The sequence below is a fragment of the Capricornis sumatraensis genome, chromosome 2 (genome assembly GCF_032405125.1).
Source record: "Capricornis sumatraensis isolate serow.1 chromosome 2, serow.2, whole genome shotgun sequence".
NCBI lineage: Eukaryota > Metazoa > Chordata > Mammalia > Artiodactyla > Bovidae > Capricornis > Capricornis sumatraensis.
This window is the reverse complement of record NC_091070.1, coordinates 210,145,781-210,166,857: the sequence shown is the minus strand read 5'-3', so window position 1 is coordinate 210,166,857 and position 21,077 is coordinate 210,145,781. Positions and strand designations below refer to the sequence as shown.

At 59.4% G+C, this 21,077-nt stretch overlaps 2 protein-coding genes across 4 annotated transcripts in view; both read right to left on the bottom strand.

The window, feature by feature from the left end:
• Positions 1–797: 797 nt before the first annotated feature.
• EVA1B (eva-1 homolog B) lies at positions 798–2,995 on the bottom strand. 2 transcript variants are annotated; one of them, XM_068966173.1, is made up of 3 exons: positions 2,939–2,995; positions 1,764–1,861; positions 798–1,480 (listed from the first exon to the last, which is right to left on the bottom strand). In XM_068966173.1, exons 2-3 carry the CDS (start codon positions 1,828–1,830, stop codon positions 1,041–1,043), a joined length of 507 nt encoding a protein of 168 aa, XP_068822274.1. In that variant the 5' UTR covers positions 1,831–1,861; positions 2,939–2,995; the 3' UTR covers positions 798–1,040. The 2 variants fall into 2 exon arrangements, with proteins under 2 accessions (XP_068822274.1, XP_068822272.1); XM_068966171.1 differs by lacking the exon at positions 2,939–2,995 and adding an exon at positions 2,282–2,367.
• A 6,170-nt stretch (positions 2,996–9,165) lies between these two features.
• STK40 (serine/threonine kinase 40) overlaps positions 9,166–21,077 on the bottom strand; it is a 37,653-nt gene continuing 25,741 nt past the window's right edge. For both annotated transcript variants that reach the window (XM_068963653.1, XM_068963652.1), the window contains exons 7-11: positions 16,314–16,429; positions 13,634–13,778; positions 13,377–13,496; positions 12,835–12,919; positions 9,166–11,438 (exon numbers count right to left, since the gene is read on the bottom strand). In XM_068963653.1, the coding sequence (XP_068819754.1) occupies positions 11,217–11,438; positions 12,835–12,919; positions 13,377–13,496; positions 13,634–13,778; positions 16,314–16,429 (688 nt within the window). In that variant the 3' untranslated portion in view covers positions 9,166–11,216. The remainder of the gene's footprint in view (positions 11,439–12,834; positions 12,920–13,376; positions 13,497–13,633; positions 13,779–16,313; positions 16,430–21,077) is intronic.

Below are 21,077 nucleotides of genomic sequence, written 5' to 3'. Positions count from 1 at the left end.
TCTGTGCGGGGCGGGGCCTGCGCGGTGGGGCGGGCGCTCCCGCTCGCGTTCTTCTCCGCCGTCCGCATTCCTGGCAGTAGCTCGCGGGCACATCTGGCCAACATGTGGCTCCCATTACGGTTCCCAAGGCCTGCGCACGGCTATTTTTATCCACCGGATGGCGGGGGGAGGGTGTCTCCTACGGACGCGAGCCCCCCCCCCCCAAACGCTGGAGAAATGGCAGGCAGTAGGGGCCCTGGAGGGTTCGGGGATCTGCCCGCGGGCTGGATTCCGGAATCCAGCTGTGCGCCGGGCCGGCCTGCTCTCCAGCCCAGACCCCTCCCAATTGGTCTCACTGCCCTTTCAGAGGGACTCATAGGAATGCAGTGACGGACACGAACTCCATGGCCCAGCTCAGGCACACTTGGTTACACTGGGGGTAATAGCGCCTTACCGTCAAGGTCAGGGTCCCGAAGCCTTGTGTGCATGTGTGTCTGTGTGATTGAAATGATGCATAAACCCAGGGCATTTGTAGAGACAGGGGCAACCTGTACCCAGGCGTTTCCGGGTAAGGAATGCACTTTAAGGAATGCAGTTGATTTGTGTGCGTGTCTGTGGGTGCAGCAGGCATGTGTTTTTGCCATGTGTGAACTGAATGCAAGTATGTGTGCCGAGGTGTGAGGTGCATGGAAGGAGGTGGGCTGCCTGGTAGAGGGATCTCAACCCTAGGTACCCCGACATGGCAAGAGCCTGGGGGTTACTAGAAGCAGAAGGAGACTGAGTCACTGAGAATGCAGCTTTCATTGGTCACGTCACCTCTTAACTGTCCCCCAGAGAGGGGATGGGGACCCTGCGTCCTACCCTACCCCCAGGGCCTTCTGGCTGGACTAGGGAAGGGTGTCTCCCAGAGGGCCAGAATCCAGGCCCGATAGCACCAGAGGAGCCGTGGGGGCGGGCCCTCCATAGCACCGTGGGCAGGGGCCAGTCCAAAGGTCCTGGGGCAGCTCTGAGCTCCTACGCATGTCCTGGACGCTGAGCACCTTGCAGCGCAAGTGGGCAGGTCAGTAATAGTGCATGCGGCCCAGGGTGCCCGTGCCCGTGGGGCTGGGCCCCAGCGTGCCGGTGCCCAGCAGGTCAGGCTGTCCGGTGCGCCAGATCTCTCGCAGAATCCGTTCCCGTTCCTCCAGCCGCTGTGCCCGCTCCAGCTCCTCCGCGGAAGTGAAGACGTTGACGCTCAGGGGCCCGTCGGGCTCCGCGGACAGCTCGGGGCCCGGCAGCGTGTCGTCGGGGCCCAGCCGCGTCACCGTGTCCTCCTCGTCGTCGTCCTCCTCCTCGTCCTCCTCGGCCTCCAGGGTGCTGCTGCGGGGGTCCCGGCGCGGGGCGGGGCCGCGGGGCCGCGGGCGGGGTGCGCAGGAGATGCTGATGACTAGCAGGCACAGGGTGAGGAGCAGCCCAAAGCAGACGCCCAGCACGAAGTAGAGGCCAAAGCTCTCAGGGTTAGCTGGGGGTCAGAGGGAAGAAGTCATGGAGGGGGCCTGATGCGCAGGGGTCATCCCATCTCGAAAAGACTCCGGGAAGTTTGGAGGGGGCAAAGACAGCACCCCCTATTTGAAGGACCTTAGTAGCCGCCATTGGGCAGTCGGGGGAGTGAGGATAGCGGTGGGTGGGAATAGGTAACTGGCTAAGCGGGGGGTTATAGTCAGTGGCGGGGAGGAGGGGAAGGGAGGAGTGGAGGGGGGCCTGATGGGGCGGGGAGGGGTCCGTGTCCCGGGGCCTGCCCTCACCGCGGATGTGCGCGTAGGCCGCCAGGCTGTTGCTGAGTAACTCCATGTCCCTTCGAGGGGCATCCATGCTTCTCTGGGGGCGCAGCTCCCCTGTCAGCCTGCGAGGTCAGCAAGGTCAGATCCTTCGCCCTCTCTAGAGCCGACCCTGTCCTCCCTTCCTCCTCGGGGCAGCTCCGCTCCCTGGAAGGGCAGCCCCAGCCAGGTTCCACCCTGGAGTGAGCAGCTTCCTAACTTCCTTGCAGACTTGGGCCCTGGCTGGGTGGGGGTGGGGGGTGTCCTTCCCCCGGGCGCGGACGCCCCAACAAGCTGAGGGACCGGGGAGTGAGCCGCAGGAGGCTCCGCCCCCTAGTGGGGTCCCCAAAAGAAGCCTGCTTTCGCCGTCCGCGAAGCGCGATGGAGGAGGGAGACGCGGGCGCCTTCCCACTCCCTGGGCGGGCTCCGGGAAGGAAAGCCGCCTCCCTCTTCCATCCCGCCCGCCCCGTGGGGATCCCCCGGCCCGAAGGCCGGGGCTCACTCACCGTCAACGTCCCGCTTGCCTGCTGCCCGGCCCCGGCGCGTCCGGCGGCCGCAGACACCCGGGGCCCGGCCGCTCCCGCCCCGTCCGGTCCCGGCCGCCCGCCCGCTTGTCCGCCCGGCTCGGCTCCCAGGCCGCAGCAGCGCGGGCCGGACTCGGGCTGATGGATCGGCCGTAGGAAAGTTTCCTCCGAGGAAAGAGGAGGGACGGGACGGGACGGGGCGGGGCGGGGCGGGGGAGGCGGGGAGGAAAAGGGCCGGGAGAGGAAGGGGAGAGGAGGGTGAAGTGAGGGGGGCGGCCTGAGGGGCCGTCTGCTCCCCCACAGGAAACCGCTGGGGAGGCGGGTTGCAGGGACCCGCCCCCAGGCTGCTAATAACAATAATGAGGATGGGGTTCTGCCGAGGCAATGAGCTAAATCTTTTACAATATTTTTTCTTTTTCATTTAATCCTAACCCTGTAACGTGGGGACCATTATCCCCGCTTGAGGAATAAGTCAGCTGAGTCATGGAGAGACTGAATAGCTTTACCCCAACGGTCAGGATTTGAATCCACAGTTCTCTGACCCCGGGCTCTTAACCCCTTCCCTAAACCTTACTCTTCCTCCCCGGAGGCCCCCTCACTCAGGGGAGGCTGCCCCTTTTCCCAGTTCAGATGCCAGACCTCTCCCAGACGCCGTGTCCAGTGCTGGGGCCCTCCACCCCTCCTCTCAGAGCCCCCTCCACGAGTGTGTCCAGCTGGCCCAGCTCTGGTCGTGCAGGGTTAATGAATGTTGGACTATGGCTTCAAGCCAGACCCAGGCCAGCCTTGCAGAGCCCAGCCCAGGGCTTCTGCTGGCCCCTGTGCCCTTCTGCCACCAGAGCACAGGGCAGAGGTGTGTTTGGCTCTGGGCTAAACCTGCTGGTGCGTGTGCGTGCGTTTCCACCCAGGCTCAGGGCTTGTGCCTGCAACATGTGTGATCAGCATGCGGCCAGGTCTTTTTCCTTCCCAGACTCCCACACTCCCCCTTTTGGGCCCCCCTTCCTGCACTGGGCCTGGGGTGAGGGGGAGGCCTTCTTGGCAGGAGCCTTAGAGAGGAGGAGGGAAGGAAGGGGGGAGAGGAAATTGCAGACATAGCTGAAGGCACAGCCTGAGGCCTTGGGGCCAGTGACCCCCCTTTCTGTCCAGGCTGGAGACCCCCGCTCCCAGTCCTGAGTCTGGGTTCAAGCAGAGGGCAGATCTGGTTGGGGAAAGAACTAGGATGACTACCGTGGGGAAGGGAAAGGGGCTTTTGGTGTCTCTGTGGCTGTTTAGTCTGTTCTATGAGTGTGTGTGGGGGTATGTCTGCCCATGTTTGTATATTTGTGTCTATTTTCGTATTGTATTTGCCTGAGCACTTTTGTGGGGTTGAGTGTGTATCAGTCCATTCAGCCACTGGTCCACAAATGCTAATTGGTCTGCTTAGCGCTTCCTAGTAGTGGGGTTCAGCAGTAAACAGCAGGGATGCAAATCTTGGCTCTCTCGGAGCTGCCACTAAGGCGGAGAGACAATACGCGGGGAAGATGGTCCTGGGTGCTGCTGAGTGCTCAGAGGGCGATGGAGTGGGGCGGTATGGTGAAGAACACCTGGGGCAGCTCTCGCACGTGACATGGGGAGAGGCTTGAATCCTGAAGAAGGGGCAGCTGAGCTGAGATCTGCAGGAGGGTGTCGGGCAGGAAAAAGGCTGAGGGCCCCCAAGGTAGGAGTGTCTGGCCTCACCTGGCTCCCGGGGAGACAGGGGAGGATGAGGGGGTGATTGTGAAGGGGCTAGCAGGCCTGTGGAGGCACTTGGATGTTATTGCAAGTGTGATGGGAGCCCCTAGTTTCCATCAGAGAGTGTCATGGTTCCGTGACGCACTTCGGAGAGGTCCTGGGGGTGAGCAGGGGCCTCCGGGTAGGAAAGGGGCTGCAGGGCAAGAATGGAAAGAGGGGGAGCCGCGTGCTTGCTGGCAGCCAGCCAGCCAGGCCAGCAGTGGCTGAGGGCTTGGACCAGGGGGGCTGGTGGAGGTGAGCCAAGCTCAGACGCTGATGGGAGTGGCAGCAGGCTCTCTGCACTGCGGGAAGCAGGAATGGAGGACCACTGCTTGGATTGGGTCCGAGCACCTGAGGAAAGCTCAGGTTGGGGAGCACGATGTAGGGAATTCAAGTTCCATTTCAGGTGGTTAATTGAGAGGTCCATAAGTATCTGGGTGGAGCCATCAGACACAGGCGCGGCCTGGAGGAGTCTGGTTGGCCTGGGTGTGTGTTTGAGAGTCCTTAATATACAGGATGGATTGAACACCTTGGGAGTGGCTGAGGTCGCCCAGGGGACAGGAGAGGAGAGAGCTCTGGATGCTGCATTTCCGGTCTTCAGGAGATGGCAGTCTGTGAGGGGGGAGGAAGATCTGGCCAGGCAAGTGTGTGATCAGCCGTGTTAAACTGGGCTGCGAGGGCAAAGGTGAGGCCAGAACCCAACCCCTGGCCGTGGGTTTCCTTGGGTTGCACTGACATGTTCAATGCCTGGTGTCCGTGGGAGTATCAGTGTGTGGCGGGTGTGTGGGTATGGCCAAACCTGAGTGTGCGTCGGTTTGTATGGCACACCTGTGCTCCGTGTGGGTCTGTGTGCATGCCTGTCTGAGTGGGGGCTGTGAGATGTTGGATATGTTTGTATTAAGCTGTTGACTCGCATCTGTGCTATGGAGATCTCTGGGTATCACTACCTACAGACGAAGGTGTGTCTGTGTTTGGGTTGGCGTGTGACTTGTGTGAGTGGGTCAGGTGTGACTCAGCCCTGGCAAAGCAGGTGTCCATGTTGGAACAGAGTGGGAGTTGAGAATGGTGGCTGGTCCCTCAACAAGAGGTACCCAGAGGGCTGCCTTCTCCAGGGGGTTGTGGGGAGGCATGTGGGCCTGCCAGGCCAGGTGGGAGAAGGTTCAGAGAAGCTGGGGGCTGCTCCTCAAGGGCCTCGGAGAGGTGCCTGAAGCCTTTGGACTATGTGGTCCCCTGACACCATCCCCCTGCCCTCCTGGCCACCTGCCTGTCTGCTTTTCCGCCTGCCTCTGCCCACCCGCCAGCCTGTCTGTAGGTCTGCCCAGGCACCTGCTTTCCGGTCATGCTGGCTAGGATCTCTGCATATCTGTCACCTGCCTGCCTGGCTTGTATCCCACTTCTGCGCCTGCTGATTTCCTCCCTGTCTGTCAGCCTATGGCTGACCTGCTGCCTGCCCGCCTGCCTGCTTGATAGCTGCCTTTCTGTCCTGTCTGCCTGTGAGACTAAACATTTGTCACCTTGGGAAGCACAGAGTGTTCCTAAGATGAAGCACAGGAAAAACAGGTATTAAGGGGTGGTCATTACTTTGCCAACAAAAGTCTGTCTATTCAAAGCTATGGTTTTTCCAGTAGTCATGTATGGATGTGAGAGTTGGACTATAAAGAAAGCTGAGCGCTGAAGAACTGATGCTTTTGAACTCTGGTGTTGGAGAAGACTCTTGAGAGTCCCTTGGACTGCAAGGAGATCCAACTAGTCCATCTTGAAGGAAATCAGTCCTGAATATTCATTGGAAGGACTGATGCTGAAGCTGAAGCTCCAGTACTTTGGCCACCTGATGTGAAGAACTGACTCATTTGAAAAGACCCTGATGCTGGGAAAGATTGAAAGTGGGAGAAGGGGACGAGAGAGGATGAGATGGTTGGATGGCATCACTGACTCGATGGACATGAGCTGGAGCAAGCTCCAAGAGTTGGTGGTGGACAGGGAGGCCTTGCATGTTGCAGCCCATGGGGTGGCAAAGAGTCGGACTGAACTGAAGTGAAGGGGTGATCAGAAGGCTGAGCGATTCAGAGCCTCTGGGAGGGCCCTTGGGAAGCCTGGCATATTCAGGGCCCAAGGCAAAGCCTGACTCTGCCCCCTTCCCCAGGGGCCCAGGTGGGGACCAGCCTGGCTGCTCTGCTGCTGACACCAGGGCTTCACCCCACTGGGGGTTCAAAGGCTGCCTAGCTCTCGGGTGGTGGGAAGAAAGGGACTCACTTAAGGCCTCCTAAGACCTGTCTAGCCCTCTGAATGCCCCCTCAGCACCCAGGACAGCTGCTGGGAAGAGAAACTGTGCAGGTCTGAGATGGGAGTCATCACAGTTAGGGATGTTGAGTATCTTTTAGGTATCTGGCGCCCTGCTAAGCACTGTGCTTATCTCAACCCTTCAGATCCTCTCACTAACCCTGTGTGGGTTGTAGTGTAGCCTCTGTTTCTAAAATTCATTTTTATTGGAGTACAGCTACTTCACAGTGTTGTGTTAGTTTCTTGCTGTGAAACTAATAGCAAAGTGAGTCAGTCGTAAGTACACATGTGTGACTCGCATTTTACAGAGAAGGAAAGTGAGGCTCAGAGAGAGGTCGAGTGTCCTGTGTGCAGTCACAGGGATGGAAATTAACGGGGCCTGGATTTGAACTTCAGATCCGTGTTCCCTACCAGTCTTCCACAGGGCAGTTCTAGGCCGTGGTTCTCCCCATCTGTCAGACCCAAAGCTGCCTTTTCTTGATATTTTCTTTTTTATTATTTTGGCTGCATCAGGCCTTAGTTGTAGCATGTGGGGTCCATTGTTGCAGTGCAGGGGGCTTCTCTCTGGTCAAGCACGTGGGCTCCATGGCACGTGGGCTCAGTTGCACCACAGCATGGGGGATCTTGGTTCCCTGACTAGGAATCGAACCAGCATCCCCTGCATTGGAAGGTGGATTCTTAGCAACTGGATCACCGGGGAAGTCCCCATGATATTTTCTATTGCTTCTTGCGTGCTCTGGAAATGAAATTTATGGCTAATATGCCCACCTCTAATTAAAATCAATATATAATCAAATCAAAAGTAATATATAATTAAATCAAATTATATAATTAATATAGATAATATAGTTTACAGATATACATATATTTTTGTCCTGTAATATATATGAAAGAAATAAAGGGTAATGTGTATTTGTGAACTGATTAATTGCCAGGAAGGTGACAGCTGAAGGTGCCGACCTGAGATACTATGTCAGTGTCTGAAATGGTGGTGAACTCTTGGTAAAGTTCTGAAAAAAAAGTACGCATATCTTCCACTTTACACAGTAGTTGCCTTCCCAGAAAATTTAGTGTATATTATGGATACACAAATCTCTGTGTTTATGTATAAAATGGTATTAGATTCTTGGCTCTGATAATTATAAACACATTTTTTCACTTGTGTTGAGCAGGATGTAGAATCTGCCTGCCTTCTCGGGTTGTCTGGAGTCCCTGGCCCCAGCCCCCTAAATGCCAGCAGCACCCTCTCACCCCCTACCCCCTACCCCCATCATTGTGATAACCAGCCCCCAATTCCCTACCCCAACATGGACACATGGAAAAGCCTCCTGTCTCTCATGGAGCTCAACATTTCAGTGGGGGGATATCATCACTAACCACACGTATCTTGTAGTAACAGGCTGTGATAAGCACAATGATGGGAAATAAAGGAGGGGAAGGGGTGAGGGAAGACCCAGTGGACATGGCCAGGCACAGCTCCCGGCTGGCTTCTCTCTGAAGCTGCTCTCCCGGAGGACACTGGGGACCAGGCAGTCACTAACACGGTGGGAACATCTCGGTTCTTGGTTGACCCCTCAGGAGCATAGGAGGCTTTGATCACACCTGCCTTTCTGGTACTTTCCTCCTGGCTTTGCTTTCAGGGCTCACACAAAAAATACTGGTAAAGGGGGAATCTGAGAAGTTTAAGTCAATGAAGCCTCAGTTCTGGTGTGAGAGCTGTGGCCCTCAGTATTAGGTGCCGAGGACTCAATGAGCCAAGGAGTCCTGGTGCTCGGGTGGTGCTGAATGTAAGCCTGACATGTAGGTGCCCAGGTGACACCTGTGCTCAGAACAGAGGCTGATTGGGCCAGGGGTGCAGGAGGGAGGCTGAGATGGAGATAAGTGCCCCGGGGGTGTGGCTTGTGGAGCTGAGTGTGGCCGGGGTGGGCAGGGAGTGCCGGCAGCTTCTGGCCTGGGACAGTGAGACAGATCAGGAAAAAGGAACATTTGTGTAGGCTCGGGAGTGGCCAGGAAAATGGGGGCCGCTTGGCTGCTGGGGTAGCTGTGGGAGGAGGGAAAGGTGGAGGCCTGGGGGCCCGCTCTGAAGAACCTTCAGAGAATCAGGGCCTTCCCACAGAACCCTGGAGGGGTGCTGCCCCCGCTTGCTGTGTGGACACCCGCTTGGGAAGGGGCATGGACCGCTGTTCCTTTTGTGACCTGGGTCTGTGCAGGTTCCTGAACACACAAGTGGGTCTGCCTGTGTGCTGTGGGGGATGCTGGGGACAGGACCAGTCCGCCTCTAGCTTGAGTGCTCAATTTGCAGAGTCTAAATTTAGGTGAAGGAAGGAAGGATCCCCCCACCCCCACCCCCCCGTTGGTTTCCTATGGAGGGGAGGGTGGTGTAGGAAAAAGCCTGGCCTGGCCCTTTTTACCCCAGCTGCCCTGGATGGGCACATGGGCGGTCTGTCTGGCTAGGGTTCCCTCACCCCAGCTAGGGGGTTGGTGGTGAGAGAGGATCAATGCTCTGCTGGTGGCAGCTGCTCTGGGACACATCCTTCCTGCCCAGGTCGGGGCTGAGCCAAGCCAGGCAGAGTCCCCCTTGGGACTTGGCAGGAAGCTGGACCAAAGCAGGCTGGGAGAATGTTGGGTGGTTCTGGCCCCCTCCCTGCTTCGAGGGCGCGATGGCTGCTGGGGTGGAGTCGGGGGGGTGGGGCACCCATCCAGGGCACCTGGCGGCAGAGCCCAGAGTGAAGGAGTCCTGCTCTGCCTGGCTGGGTGGGAGGGACGGGGATGTGGCGAGGAGGCAAGGACATGCAGACCACGCGGCTCCAGGTAGGAAGTTTTATTGCTGACATGCAGGAAGAGTCCCCATGTAGTACAAAAATATGACTTTATACAAACTTTTTTGTGACTTTTTCCGTTTTTTTTCTTTACAGTAGGACTTCTCTCAGCGCGTGACACCCAGTGAGGGCAGACCCAGCCTCCTTTCGTTTGCTTTGCCAGAAATTAATCAGACGGATGGGCTGACCTTGGACGGGACCAGTCTGTCTGACAGGCTTTTGCGGACCCGGAGGATATTGCTTTGAGAAGGACCACCAGGCGAGCGGGCCCGGAGGGTCTGGGCGGGCTGCCGGACAAGGGGCTCGGGTGAGGCCCTCACAGAAAGACAGTCACGGATGCTGGGAGCCCTGGGCGGGACTGCATTTCCACTCCTTTAGGAGACTTCTTTTTTGAAATAAATATAGAAAAGAGGGCATCCCACCCCCACCCCACCCGCGCGAGACCCTGGCTCTCAGGATGGCTGAGGGGGGCCTGCCTGGTGCTCAGCGGGGGCGAGTGCTGGGCTCAGGCGGGCTCCCATGGACCCACTGAGGCAGAGGCTGAGGCGCCCGCGTGCCGGGGTTGGGGGAGAGGAAGGGGATGTGGGCGGCCCTGCTACTGCTGGCAAGAGGTGGCCCCATTTTTTCCAGATGGGGAAACTGAGGCACAAGGAGGTTTTTTTTTTTTTTTTTTTTTTTGGGACCTTGCCCAAGTCACTCACAGTGAGTCAGCTTTTGGGGAGGGTGCAGCTCACACGCCGGGGAACAAGGTCACACGGGCCTCGGTCCCCTCCCCCACTGGGCAGGCAGGGCAGGGCCGAGGGCCCAAGGCGGCCTGGAGGGGGACACTCGGCTGCTCTGAAGGGCTGGGGGGGCGGGCAGGTCAGGGGAGGGCCTCTGCTTGGCACTGGGCAGGGCCAAGTCCAGTGCGGGAGAGCAGGCAGGGGGGCATTCTGGTGAGAACAGGGTTTTCTGGCAAGACGGGCATCCACTTCAAAATCTCGGCTCAAAAGGGCAGCGGGGCTGTTCTCAAGCCAGGCAGGGCCCCCGGTCCCTACAGGTCTCCCTCGTGAGCCCTGCAGCCCCCCAGGAAGGACCCTGGCGACTGGTGGTCTGCTGGGAGAGACACTGCCTCTGTTACGAGGAAGGGGCAGTGGGGGAGATGCCCCTGCTCTTCTCTGAACACAGAGGGGTGCCGGCCGTGCTCACAGCTGGCCGAGGGCACCCCTTCCCATCCGGGTCAGAGTCACCTCGGTACCACGGCGAGGGGTGGAGGAGGAAACCAGGGCTAATGCAGGTGTACAGCACCTCAGAGAAGCTGAGCTGGGAGAAAGAGAAGCCAGTCTAGGCTTCCTCATCACCGGAGACAAGGAGGGACTGGTGGGCTGGAGATGGAGGGGGCCGGCAAGAAGGGGCTTCTGAGCCCGGGGCTGAGGAAGGGGCCCACTGGGGGCTGTGGGCTCCCCTCCTGTCCAGCCAGGCTGGGGGCAGCGAGTGGCCACGGGCCGAACCACCTAGAGATGGCAGAGAAGCTGGTTTCAGTACAAAAATAAATATATTTGATTCCGCTTAAGATGAGGTGAGAGTTTTCCAAAGCTTGGACTGAGGGGCCTGGGGTCAGAAGGGGAGGGATGAAAACAGACTGTGAGGGGCCTGGGAGGGCAGTGGGGAGTGGGTGTTCTTGTGGGGACCCAGCAATGAGCTGCACTTTCAGCTTATGTGGACTGTTGGGGGGCAGCTGCCCCCTGGGGGTCAGGGGGTGGGGTGGGGGTTGTGGCGGGCGGGCTCCCTCCTCCTCCTCACTCAGTCCAGAGACAGCATGGTTAAAGAGACAGAGGTAGATTAAAACGTTATGATTAAAAGCAGATTAGTTATCTAGGCTTCTCAGATTAAAAAAAAACAAACAATCAAGCAATCATTCCAAAAGGTAGCTTCGCGGTACCTCTGCTGACCCGACGTGTGACCTGGGCTGTCCCTGCCCCGCCCCCGGCACAGCCCGGGAGAGAGTTCAGCACTGCGGCGGGGCGGCGGGGCCGCTGGCTGGGGGCCGGGAAGAGGTGGTGGGTGGGCGCCGGTGCCCCTGCCCGAGGCTGCTATTTCCGCAGGTAGCGCTGGGCCAGGATGGCCGCGTCCAGGGGGTTCACAGGCTGCGCGTCGTGGCCCAGCCGGCGCACGGGCGGCACCCCCGCCCCCGACTGCCGCTTGGGCACCCAGCTGCGGGCCTCGTGCACGGAGCTCTTCTCCTCAGCCAGCAGCAGCTGCTGCCGCATGTAGTTCTCAAACTCGTACTGGGAGCACTCCTCGGCTACCTTCGCCTTCACAGCGGAGACAGGTGGGCCGAGCGACAGGCGACAGGCGAGCGTGCAAGAGAGCAGAGCAGGGGGTGTGTTAGCTGGCCTGCCTCAAGAGGCTCCCTCCCCAGGCACCACCCTCCTGGGCCCGGTCTAGTAGTGGCCGAGAACAGGGGCATCCCTGAAGCTCCCCAGCCAACCTGGATCTCGCCGTGCTGGCCCCTCAGACCTGTGACCTCCCCTAACCCGCTGACCGTGGGAGAGGTCACGTTCCCTCAGGAGACCTGGTGCCCGCCCTGTGCAGTAGGGCGGTACACTCCCCTCCCCGAGGTCCCCCAGGGACCAGTGCAGGTCAAGCGTTAAGAGAGTGGCCTAGGGCGAGGGCGCTCAGTGCATGGGCAACCGTTTCCCTGTCCTGCCCCAGGCTGAGGTCCCTGGAGAAGGCCACGCATAGTCACACACTGAAATGGGAGGTCCCAGTGCTGGAGGAGGGGTGCAGAGCAGGGCTGTGGAATCAGGCTGTGGTTGATTCTGAGCCGTGTGGCTTTGGGGAGGTTACTTTCCCTCTCTGAATCTGTTTCCTCTTTAGTGAAATAAGAACACAGGCTGCACAGGCCTGCGGTAAGGACTGAATGAGATGTACTGGGGGCCCTCACTGCTTGCTAGAGGTGATTATTTTTAGCTGCTAAACAGCCCTGGGAGCCAGGGGCAGGGTTCTGAAATTCTTCGAGGACAGGGGGGCTCTGCTGTGGTCCTGGGCTGGCTCCACCTGGTCCCCCTGTCCAGTGCTCGCTGTGGGGGACTCAAGGTGGCCCAGAGAGGGAGGGTCCTTACAGCTTCCCTCCCAGGGACTCAGCAAGCCCTGCCCTCCAGGGGGCACCCTAAGATCACCCGCCGGCTGCTGCTGGGCACCCTGGGCCCAGCCCCTGCCCCCAGCTCAACACTTTTTTCAGTGCAAGGGACGGGAGGAGAGAAAACCGGGAGAAAATTAATCATCTGAAAAACGAAAAGCAGGAAGGGCGAGAGAGAACCCTGTGAGTCAGAGGGGCAGACAAGTGCGGCCGTATAGATGGCCAGCGTGTGGCAGAGCCAGGGCCTGGGCAGGAAGAGGAAGCTGAGGGAGGGCCAGGCTGGGCCACTGTGAGGCCACCCTGCCCCGGGGCCTCCACCTCGGCTGCCCTACCGCCCCACTCTCAGGCCACGGAACTGCCAACTGAGCCAGACACGAGGCAGGCCCCGGGCGGCTCAGGCTGAGGAACTTGAGGCTCCCGTTTCAGCTCCAAGGGCTGGGGAGAGGCCAAGGAGGCCCGGCACCCTGCCAGGAGCTGCCACCTCTGCCCTGCCCTGCCCAGTCTGCCCTGCCTGGAGGGCTGGTACCCCAGGACTCGGCCAAACGGCCTGGCTGCCGTCCCCAACTCACCTCCTGGGAGCTGTCTGCATTGCTCATTTGGTCGTCGATGTCAGGAACCACCTGCAGAGGCCCGCTCAGAGAAGACAGGGACTGCCTGCAAGGAAGGCAGATGAGCGAGGCTGGCTCCAGGCAGCCCGGCCCTTCTCCCCACGGCCTGGCTGCCAGGAGCCCAGCAGGGCCAGTTCCCACTGCTCTGAGACTTGGCTGGAGTCAGCAGACCTGGGCTGAGCGCCCAGAGCCCCTTCCTGACACCACTGCCTCTGCTGCTCCGAGCCTCAGCTTTCTCGCCCAGTAAGTGAGGGCAACTTCTATCTTGCAGGCTGCGGTGAGAACTCAGGGAGATAAGGCCCATCCTAGAGCTGGCATCGACTGGCACACGGGAGATGCTCAATCCTGAGTTCTGCCTGCGTCCTCCAACCCTGCCCAACAGGACCATCTGGAGACCTGACTCTGCCTGGTGGAGAGACAGGCCCAACCTCAGGCGACCTCTCTGGGGAGGCAGGGCAGTGCCCACGGGTGGGCAGGACCCAGCTCTGGTCCGGCCGACGTACCACGACGCGATGATGGAACTGAGGGCCTCCAGGACGTCGGCGGCGGCCAGGCGCTGCTGAGGGTCGAGGACGAGCAGTTTCCGGATGAGACACACGGTGTTCTCAGAAACCCGTCCATCCCTGATGCAGGAGAGAAGGGCAGCGGGCACTCAGGTGGGGTGCGCTGGTGCCGGGTCTCGGCCCAGGACCCCAAGCCTCCCCGTGCTGTTTCTGCCCCTCGAGCCTGACGGGCCAGCGCCCAGGGAGGGGGGACTCACTCGGGGATGGTGTACTCCGCGGCCTTGATCTTGCGGAAGAGCTCCTGTGGGATGCTGTCGTAGAAGGGGAACTGGCCATACAGCATGGTGAACAGCACCACGCCCAGGGCCCACATGTCGCTGGGCTTGCCCCGGTACGGCCGGCCTGCAGGGCGCACAGACACACGCGTGCTCAGCCCAGGGCTGGGGAAGAACAGCCCTGCACACCCTTCCCTGGCACTCCCAGGAGTCCTACCCAGGGGACCCCCCTCCACCCGGGCACCCTCACTTCCAGTCACCCTCCTGTGCTTCCTCCTAGAGCAAGCACACTGGCCCTGCCCCTGAGCTTCAGCAAGGCGCCTTCTTCCTTCACTCCTCGGGCTGGTTCCTGCTCGTGCTCTGGAGACCCAGCTTCACAGGGGGATGCCCCATCTTGCATGCTCCACGAGGAGAAGGGGTCTCACCTGGCCTTGTGCAGCCCACCCCTGGGGCAGGCCTCATGCCGCCTCCCCACAGCACCAGCTCTGCCCTGATCTGCCTGGGTTCCTGGGCGCTGGTCCAGCCCCGTCAGCAGATGAGCTCTCCCAGGAGCTCTAACCATCAGGCGATTTCTCCCTGAGTGCTGACTTTTGAGGGAACACTGAACTTCAAGCTTTTGTTTTGATAATGACAATGCCGGCTATGGTTCATTGAGCCACACACTAGGTTAAGGGCTTACTTAATCCCACTGGGACCTAAGGAAGTAGGGGCTATTATCATCCTGATTCCAGAGATGAGAAAATAGAGGCCCAGAGAGGTCAGTTACCATTCCCAAGGTCACACAGGTATTAACCAGACCATGAACTGTGGGGGCAAGGCCATGTCCGTCTGTCATGCCTGGTGCCGAGGTCTGTGCTTAGCACACAGAATCAATGAAAGGCAAACTTGAGATCAGAACCCACTTGAGTCACCCCACTTCGTCCTCTTAACAATGGGGGCAGGCGGGACTGCTTTCAGCTTTTAACCCAGCGGGAGACTGAGGCTCAGAGACGGGGCTGAGGGCCAAGGCGCACAGCTGCGTAATTAACACGGCCAGTCTCAGAGCCTGGTCTCCGTCTTCCGGTCCAGGTCTCTTTCTGAGGCAGGGGGGTTCCTTTGTTTCATTCTCCAGGACTGGTATCTGCCTGGAGGAGCCTGAGAGAGGCCTCGGGCAGCAGATGGGAGTGGCTACATATGCAGACCACCCCGGGCTGGCTGCCGAGGAGACTCCACCAGAGGCAACCCGTCCCCCCACTCACAGACCCCACCTCACAGCTCTGGGCTGAGGGAGGGGCCTGGGTCTTCCTCCTGGCTCTGCACCTAGTGGGAGGCCTTCCGGATGCCCATGCAGGGTGCATCTAGGCTGGGCTGTGGGGCAGGGGTGCTCAGGGAGCTGGGATACGCCCCTGGCACCCAGATCCTTCTCGCAGAGGCCACTGTGACTCCAAGCCCCATCTCCAGGCCCGGGAGGTGGCACCACTGCCCTCTGCAATGTCCTGTGAGAGGCCTGGCGCTCCAGCAGAGCCCTCAGCTGGGAGGCCTCCAAGGAGACTGCAGATGGTTGTGGCAAGTGGAGTAGCCTGTTCCCTGGGAAGACAGGTGACAACTGTTACTGTGAGGAGGGAGGCACGTGTGAGTGCTGGGGACAACAGGCCCCAGAGACAACCCTGGAACCTTCACGATGGAGGGATGGCAGCGGGGGTGAGCCCTTGGAGCGATCAGGACAGAGCAACCTCAGTTTGGCAAAGGACCAGCAAGAAGGGAAAGAAAGCCTATGGTGAAGCAGGAGTGCGGGTTTGGGCAGAAGGCAGCCCTGGCAGAGGGGGATGCCTCAGGTTTCTGGTGAACTATTAGCCGTGACTGTAAACAAGAGGTCTGGTCTCTCCGAGCCTCAATTTTCTCATCTGTAAAAAGTCTACCTCATGGGGTAGCTGTGTGGTTTTAAACAGAGGATGCCTGTCACGTGGCTCAGTGCAGCATCCGGCACCAACGGGACGATCAGAAGGTGGTAGCTAACATAAGTGACTTGTTCTGGGCACTACTACCTGTCTCAGCCACGGAGGCAGGGTGTTGTCTGTTCACTGCTGTATCCGAAGTGTCTAGAACAAAGCCTTGTTCATGGCAGGCCCTCAGCAAACACCAGCAGAATAAATGGGTGCACAAATAGACAAAGGGAGTGGCATCTTTGAGATGCAAGTCTCATCGCAGTAACCTCCATGAAGACCCGTTCAAAGGCCTCATTTGGGACTTGAAATCAAGGATGACGTTTTCTCAACAGGGCCTCTGCCGGGCCTGGCGTGGTGTGGCCCCCACGCGTCTCCCCTTGAACTTTCTGAGTGGTGCCTCGGGGGGCTCTTCACATGTGCGGTGCTGCCCCCTCCCCAGGGGGTTCCTATTACCCTCAAGATACAGCTCAAGGCCTTCGAGTGCCTGTTTCTCACACTCACAGAAATCACGTTTCTGTCCTTCTGAGCACTAATCTCAGAGAGTAATTAGTGTACTGACTGCCATCTTCCTCCATGAGACCCCATGGTTTGGACCTGGGCGGGCAGTACTGGTCTGGGCCACTGCTGGAGCCCTAGCACCTCGCCCGGGGCACAGATCCAGTCTGCTGCCTGAGTCAACGGCTGCAGAGCCTGGCTGGGTGAGGCCCCCGGGGCTGCTGCTGGCTCCCCGCACATACCGCTGAGCACATCTGGACTGATGTAGGCAGGACTCCCACGCTGGTCCTTCAAGAGGTCCCCTTCACTCACGAGATGCTTCCCGAGGCAGAAGTTGGTGATGGTTATCCGATGCGTCCTGGGGGGCAGAAGGCAGAGAGTGAACAAACCTCAGTGTCTATACCCCTGGCTGCCCCCACCTCTCGTCCCAGGGCAGAGGAACCACACCCGCATCCTCTTCTGTTCCCGTAGCTCGCCTCATCTTCCCTGGGGCCGCATGGGGAGTGCCATCGGCGGTGCGGACACAGGCCAGTCACCAGGGCTGATACCTGGTGAACTGTCCCTGCAGGGACCAGAGTCACTCTGCCCAGGGAAGCTTCAGAGTGCTCCCCTGAACCTGCGCCCTTCCTGAGTCCTGGGGTTACAGCTTAGGGCCTGGAACAACTGTGGAGATTTCTTCAACAAGTTCACATAGTATCTAGGTTGGGAGGGACTGGAGGTGCAGTTCAGCTCCCTCACTCACCCATGAGGACTCCGGCAGAGTCCTGGAGGCCTCCCTGAGGACCACCTTGTCCCCCGGGGGCTGATTTCTTCGGTCATCACTCTTAGGATTAAGTACTATCACATTATCACTGACTAGTGCTAAACACTAATGCCTACTGAGAGCAGACCCTTATCTGGGCTTATGTGCCCAACAGGGGCTGTTTGCATTCACGCCTCATAGCAGCCTACGATGGAGACTTTCTCACTGCCCACTGCACAGAGGATGCAGTTAGGACACCCAGAGAAGTGGAGGGACTTGTTCAGGGTCACACAGCTAGTGAGCAGAGGAGCAGGATCCAACCCAGGTCTGTCTGACCGCCCAGAGTCTGCACCCTGAGTGACACTGGTCAGGTGCCCACAGGGTCCCTGGATGGTGCCCAGCCCCTGACTTTCCCTTCCGATCCATTCAAGCTAACTCACCCCTTTGTGTGGTACCAGAGACTCTGCACTGACTAGAAAACCAAAGAGCCCCATCTGAGAGTCGTGGTGAGAGGAGCTTTGGGCTCCGATCCTTTCTAGGAAGTCACAATGAGAACAAAAGTCGCCGGCCCAGAGGGGATACAGTCTGCCACGGTGGGGGTGCAGGGAGGCAGGGGCCTCTCCACCCACAGGCAAGCAAGGCCACGTGCTGGCTCCCGCGTCAGCAGGCTGAGCAGGGACGCCTGGGAGGACGGTAGGAAGGAAAGCTGCACCGGGGGCTTGTGCATGAGGCTCCCAGAGCCCTCCAGCTTTCTCGGGGAGTTCTGCTGGCAAGGGCTTGGTGCAAAAACAAAGGCCGCTCTGTCCCTGGCGTTCCAAATGGAAACGCTGACTCTCGCTCTCCATACAAGCCTGCCCTGGCACATGCCACAGAAACCAGCCTGGTGGCCCCCAGGGCGGCAAGAGCCCGAGACGGGGATTGGTGAAGGGTCTCGGGCACAGGTCACGTCAAGAAGTGGAACTGCTCCCGCTTGGACCCACCCTCGTCACTGTCCTGAATACGTGACTGCCAAGGCTTTTCGTCCACGAGGGCCCCACAGAGTACACACACTGCCTTTTCCCCATGGTCAGAGCTGGCCACGGCAGCTGGAGGCCCAAGACACTGGGAGGAGGACAACTTGGGGGATAGTCTGGTAGGCTTGGGAGTCAGATCCCTGGGTTCCAGTCTTGGCTCTGCCCCTGCCTGGCTGGGTGATCTTGGGCATGTTATTTCATTTTTTGCTAAACCTCAAATTTTCTCATCTGTAAAACGGAAAATATCAGCACCTAACTCCCAGGGCTGTGTTGGGATTTAACAAGCAGATCCCAGGGAAAACGCTGGATCCAGGGCCTGACAACTAGTGACTGATGACCAGGGCCAGCTGCGAGTACATCTCATCCTCAGACGGGGGGCACAGCTGGCGCGGGCTACCCTTGGAGACCCCAGGGGAAGACTGTGCAGAGGCGGTGGGCGAGAGGAGCCACAGTGTGACGACAGGCCCTGGGGCGCACCTGCCCGCCTTGGCCTTCTGCTCTGCTCTGTGGACAGCCCTCCGCGCGCTGGGCTCGAGGAAAGCTCGGCCTAGCATCTGCGGGGCGGGCCCGCAGGGCTGAGCTGGAGCCTCTCCCACAGGAAGCCGCACAGTCTGCTCCAGCCCTCCCGACGCCTGGCCCTGCTCCCTGCTCTGCCACCATCACTTTGGTCGGCGAAGCACTGATCCTGGGGAGCCCAGACTCCCCCAGGCTGGTCCTGGCAGGAGGGGCAAGGGTGGCAGGGGTGCAGGGAGGGGACTCGGCGTCAGCAGGGCCTGCTCAGTGAGTCACCCTTCAGCTATGGCCCTCTGGGCTACCACAGTGTGTCTCATTTTCTAGGAAACTGGGTGTGCAAACACACCCACGCGGAAAGGAGGATGGAGAAAGAACGCATGGTGAACCTCACATAACCCCCAGAGGGGACTGTAATCCTTGCCCTTCAGCCATAGCCGGGGAGCTTGCTGTCACAGTTGCCCTGCAAACCCTTCTCCTGTTTCCTCCCCTGGGAGCGCTGATGTGCTGCGTGCTTCCAGCTTGTCTGCTGCCTCTCCAGCTGGAGTTAGGGCCTGGCCTGATGGGCAAAAGGGGCTGGACCTCTTCCAGGCTCACCCTCGACTCTTGAGGATGAGAGCAAGGCCCTAAGCAGGGAGGGGTGTGCCCGCTGACACTTGGGAGTAGGAGCTGGGCAGTTGGCACGGGTCTCCGCAGTACCTCCCATGCCTTCCTGGCACCCATGACTCAAGCAAGAGCCGGCCAGCATCTGTCTGCCCAAGACACAGCAAAGGGATTATCGGAGTAGAGAATGTGCTGCTAAGAACCAGGGTCTGATGAGGTGTGGGTGCTCTGCAGTCCCAAGAAAACACACTGATGGGTGTGCACGCACGCACGTGATACACACACACAGACATGCACACACACTCATGAAAGAGCTGCTATAGCTACGCTGGCATTACTCAAGACAGGCGTGACCTTCCGACTACATTCTCAGAACCTAGAGGCCCTGGAAAAATGGGAGCCGGTAGCTAAACTACCAGTGGAGACAAAGAGGCCTGCAGTGCTGGTCTGGTTAGCACCACAGAAGCCCGATGGCATGCGCCCAAAAGCACCCAGCGTCCCTCAGCAGGCCAGGACCCAGTCCCCCAACACGAAGACAATGCACTCCCAGGGCTGGGATGGTCTGTGCTCTCCGCCACCGCCTCTCCTCATGCACCACCTAGCTGGGGCTGGGGCTCTGCGGGACATCCTTGCCGGCCACTCTCCACATAGTGGGCCTCATCTCCAGAGGGAGAACACGTCAGGCCCGCAGCCTGGCTGGCTCGCATCAGGCACGCTTATGAGGGGCCAAACCCTGTAGGTAGTCCCATGTCTGGAGCCAGTATCTGCATGCATGCATGCTAAAGTTGCTTCCATCACGTCTGACTCTTTGCAACCCCTTGGATTATAGCCCACCAGGCTCCTCTGTCCATGGGGTTCTCCAGACAAGAATACCGAAATGGGTTGCCATGCCCTTCTCCAGGGGAATCTTCCCAACCCAGGGGATCGAACCCGTGTCTCTTATGTCTCCTGCATTGGCAGGTGGGTTCTTTACCACTAGCCCACCTGGCGGAGAAGGCAATGGCAGCCCACTCCAGTACTCTTGCCTGGAGAATCCCATGGATGGAGGAGCCTGGTGAGCTGCAGTCGATGGGGTCGCTAAGAGTCGGACACAACTAAGCGACTTCACTTTGACTTTTCACTCTTACGCATTGGAGAAGGAAATGGCAACCCACTCCAGTATTCTTGTCTGGAGAATCCCAGGGACGGGGGAGCCTGGTGGGCTGCCGTCTTTGGGGTCGCACAGAGTCGGACACGACTAAAGTGACTTAGCAACAGCAGCAGCCCACCTGGGAAGCCCAGTGTCTGCAGGGAAGTGTAACCATCTCTGCTTCCACGGACGAGGATGCAGAAACTCAAAGCGCCTGGTTCCACGGAAGCTTCTCGATACACAACTAACGGAACGGGTGCATAATCACAGGGACGTGTGCTCAGGGCCTCGAGGGTAATCGAGAGGCAGTGCTGTGCTGGGAGCTGGGTGTGGCCCCCGGGGCCGCTCCTCCCGGGTTTCTAACCCTCTCTCGGCTGCTCAAGGGCTCACTCAGCGCTGGAGCTCCCAGCTTCCCTTGTCCCTGCACAGCTCCTGGGACCAGGTTTTCACCACTGTTGTCTCAGGCTGGCAAACCTCTGCTCGTCCTTCAGGAACTGACTGAGACGGCCAGAGTCTCGGCCCCTCAGTCCTCTGCACACTGGCCTCAATACAGTGACACCTGCTCCCCGGTCGGCCCCACCAGGCAGTGAGCTCCAGGAAGGCTGTCTGCGGAGCCAGTACCAGGTGGGGCTGGAGACAGGCTGTGCTCGGAGGGGCACCTGGGGCTGGCACTGCCAGGTCTGGTGCCCCAGGCCCCTCCCCAGAGCTCCTTGTCCTGTGACCACTGTGGCTTTGGGCACTTCACAGGGACAAGTGGGTCCAGGCCACTACGGGACGGCCAATGACATTCTGGACAAATCCCCCCACCACACCACTTCTGCCACGAGGGGTGTGTGGCCCGCCATCTGTAAGCTCTCTGACCCATTTTAACACCGGGACTGAGAAAGGTGAAGGTGAGAGGCTCAGGGAGATCGGGTGACCGCGTTTCTAGGATTGTGGTGACACGCAGGGTGTGAGCTCCGCCTGCCAGACCTGGGCCCCTGCAAAGCTGGTGTATCCTCTACCACTG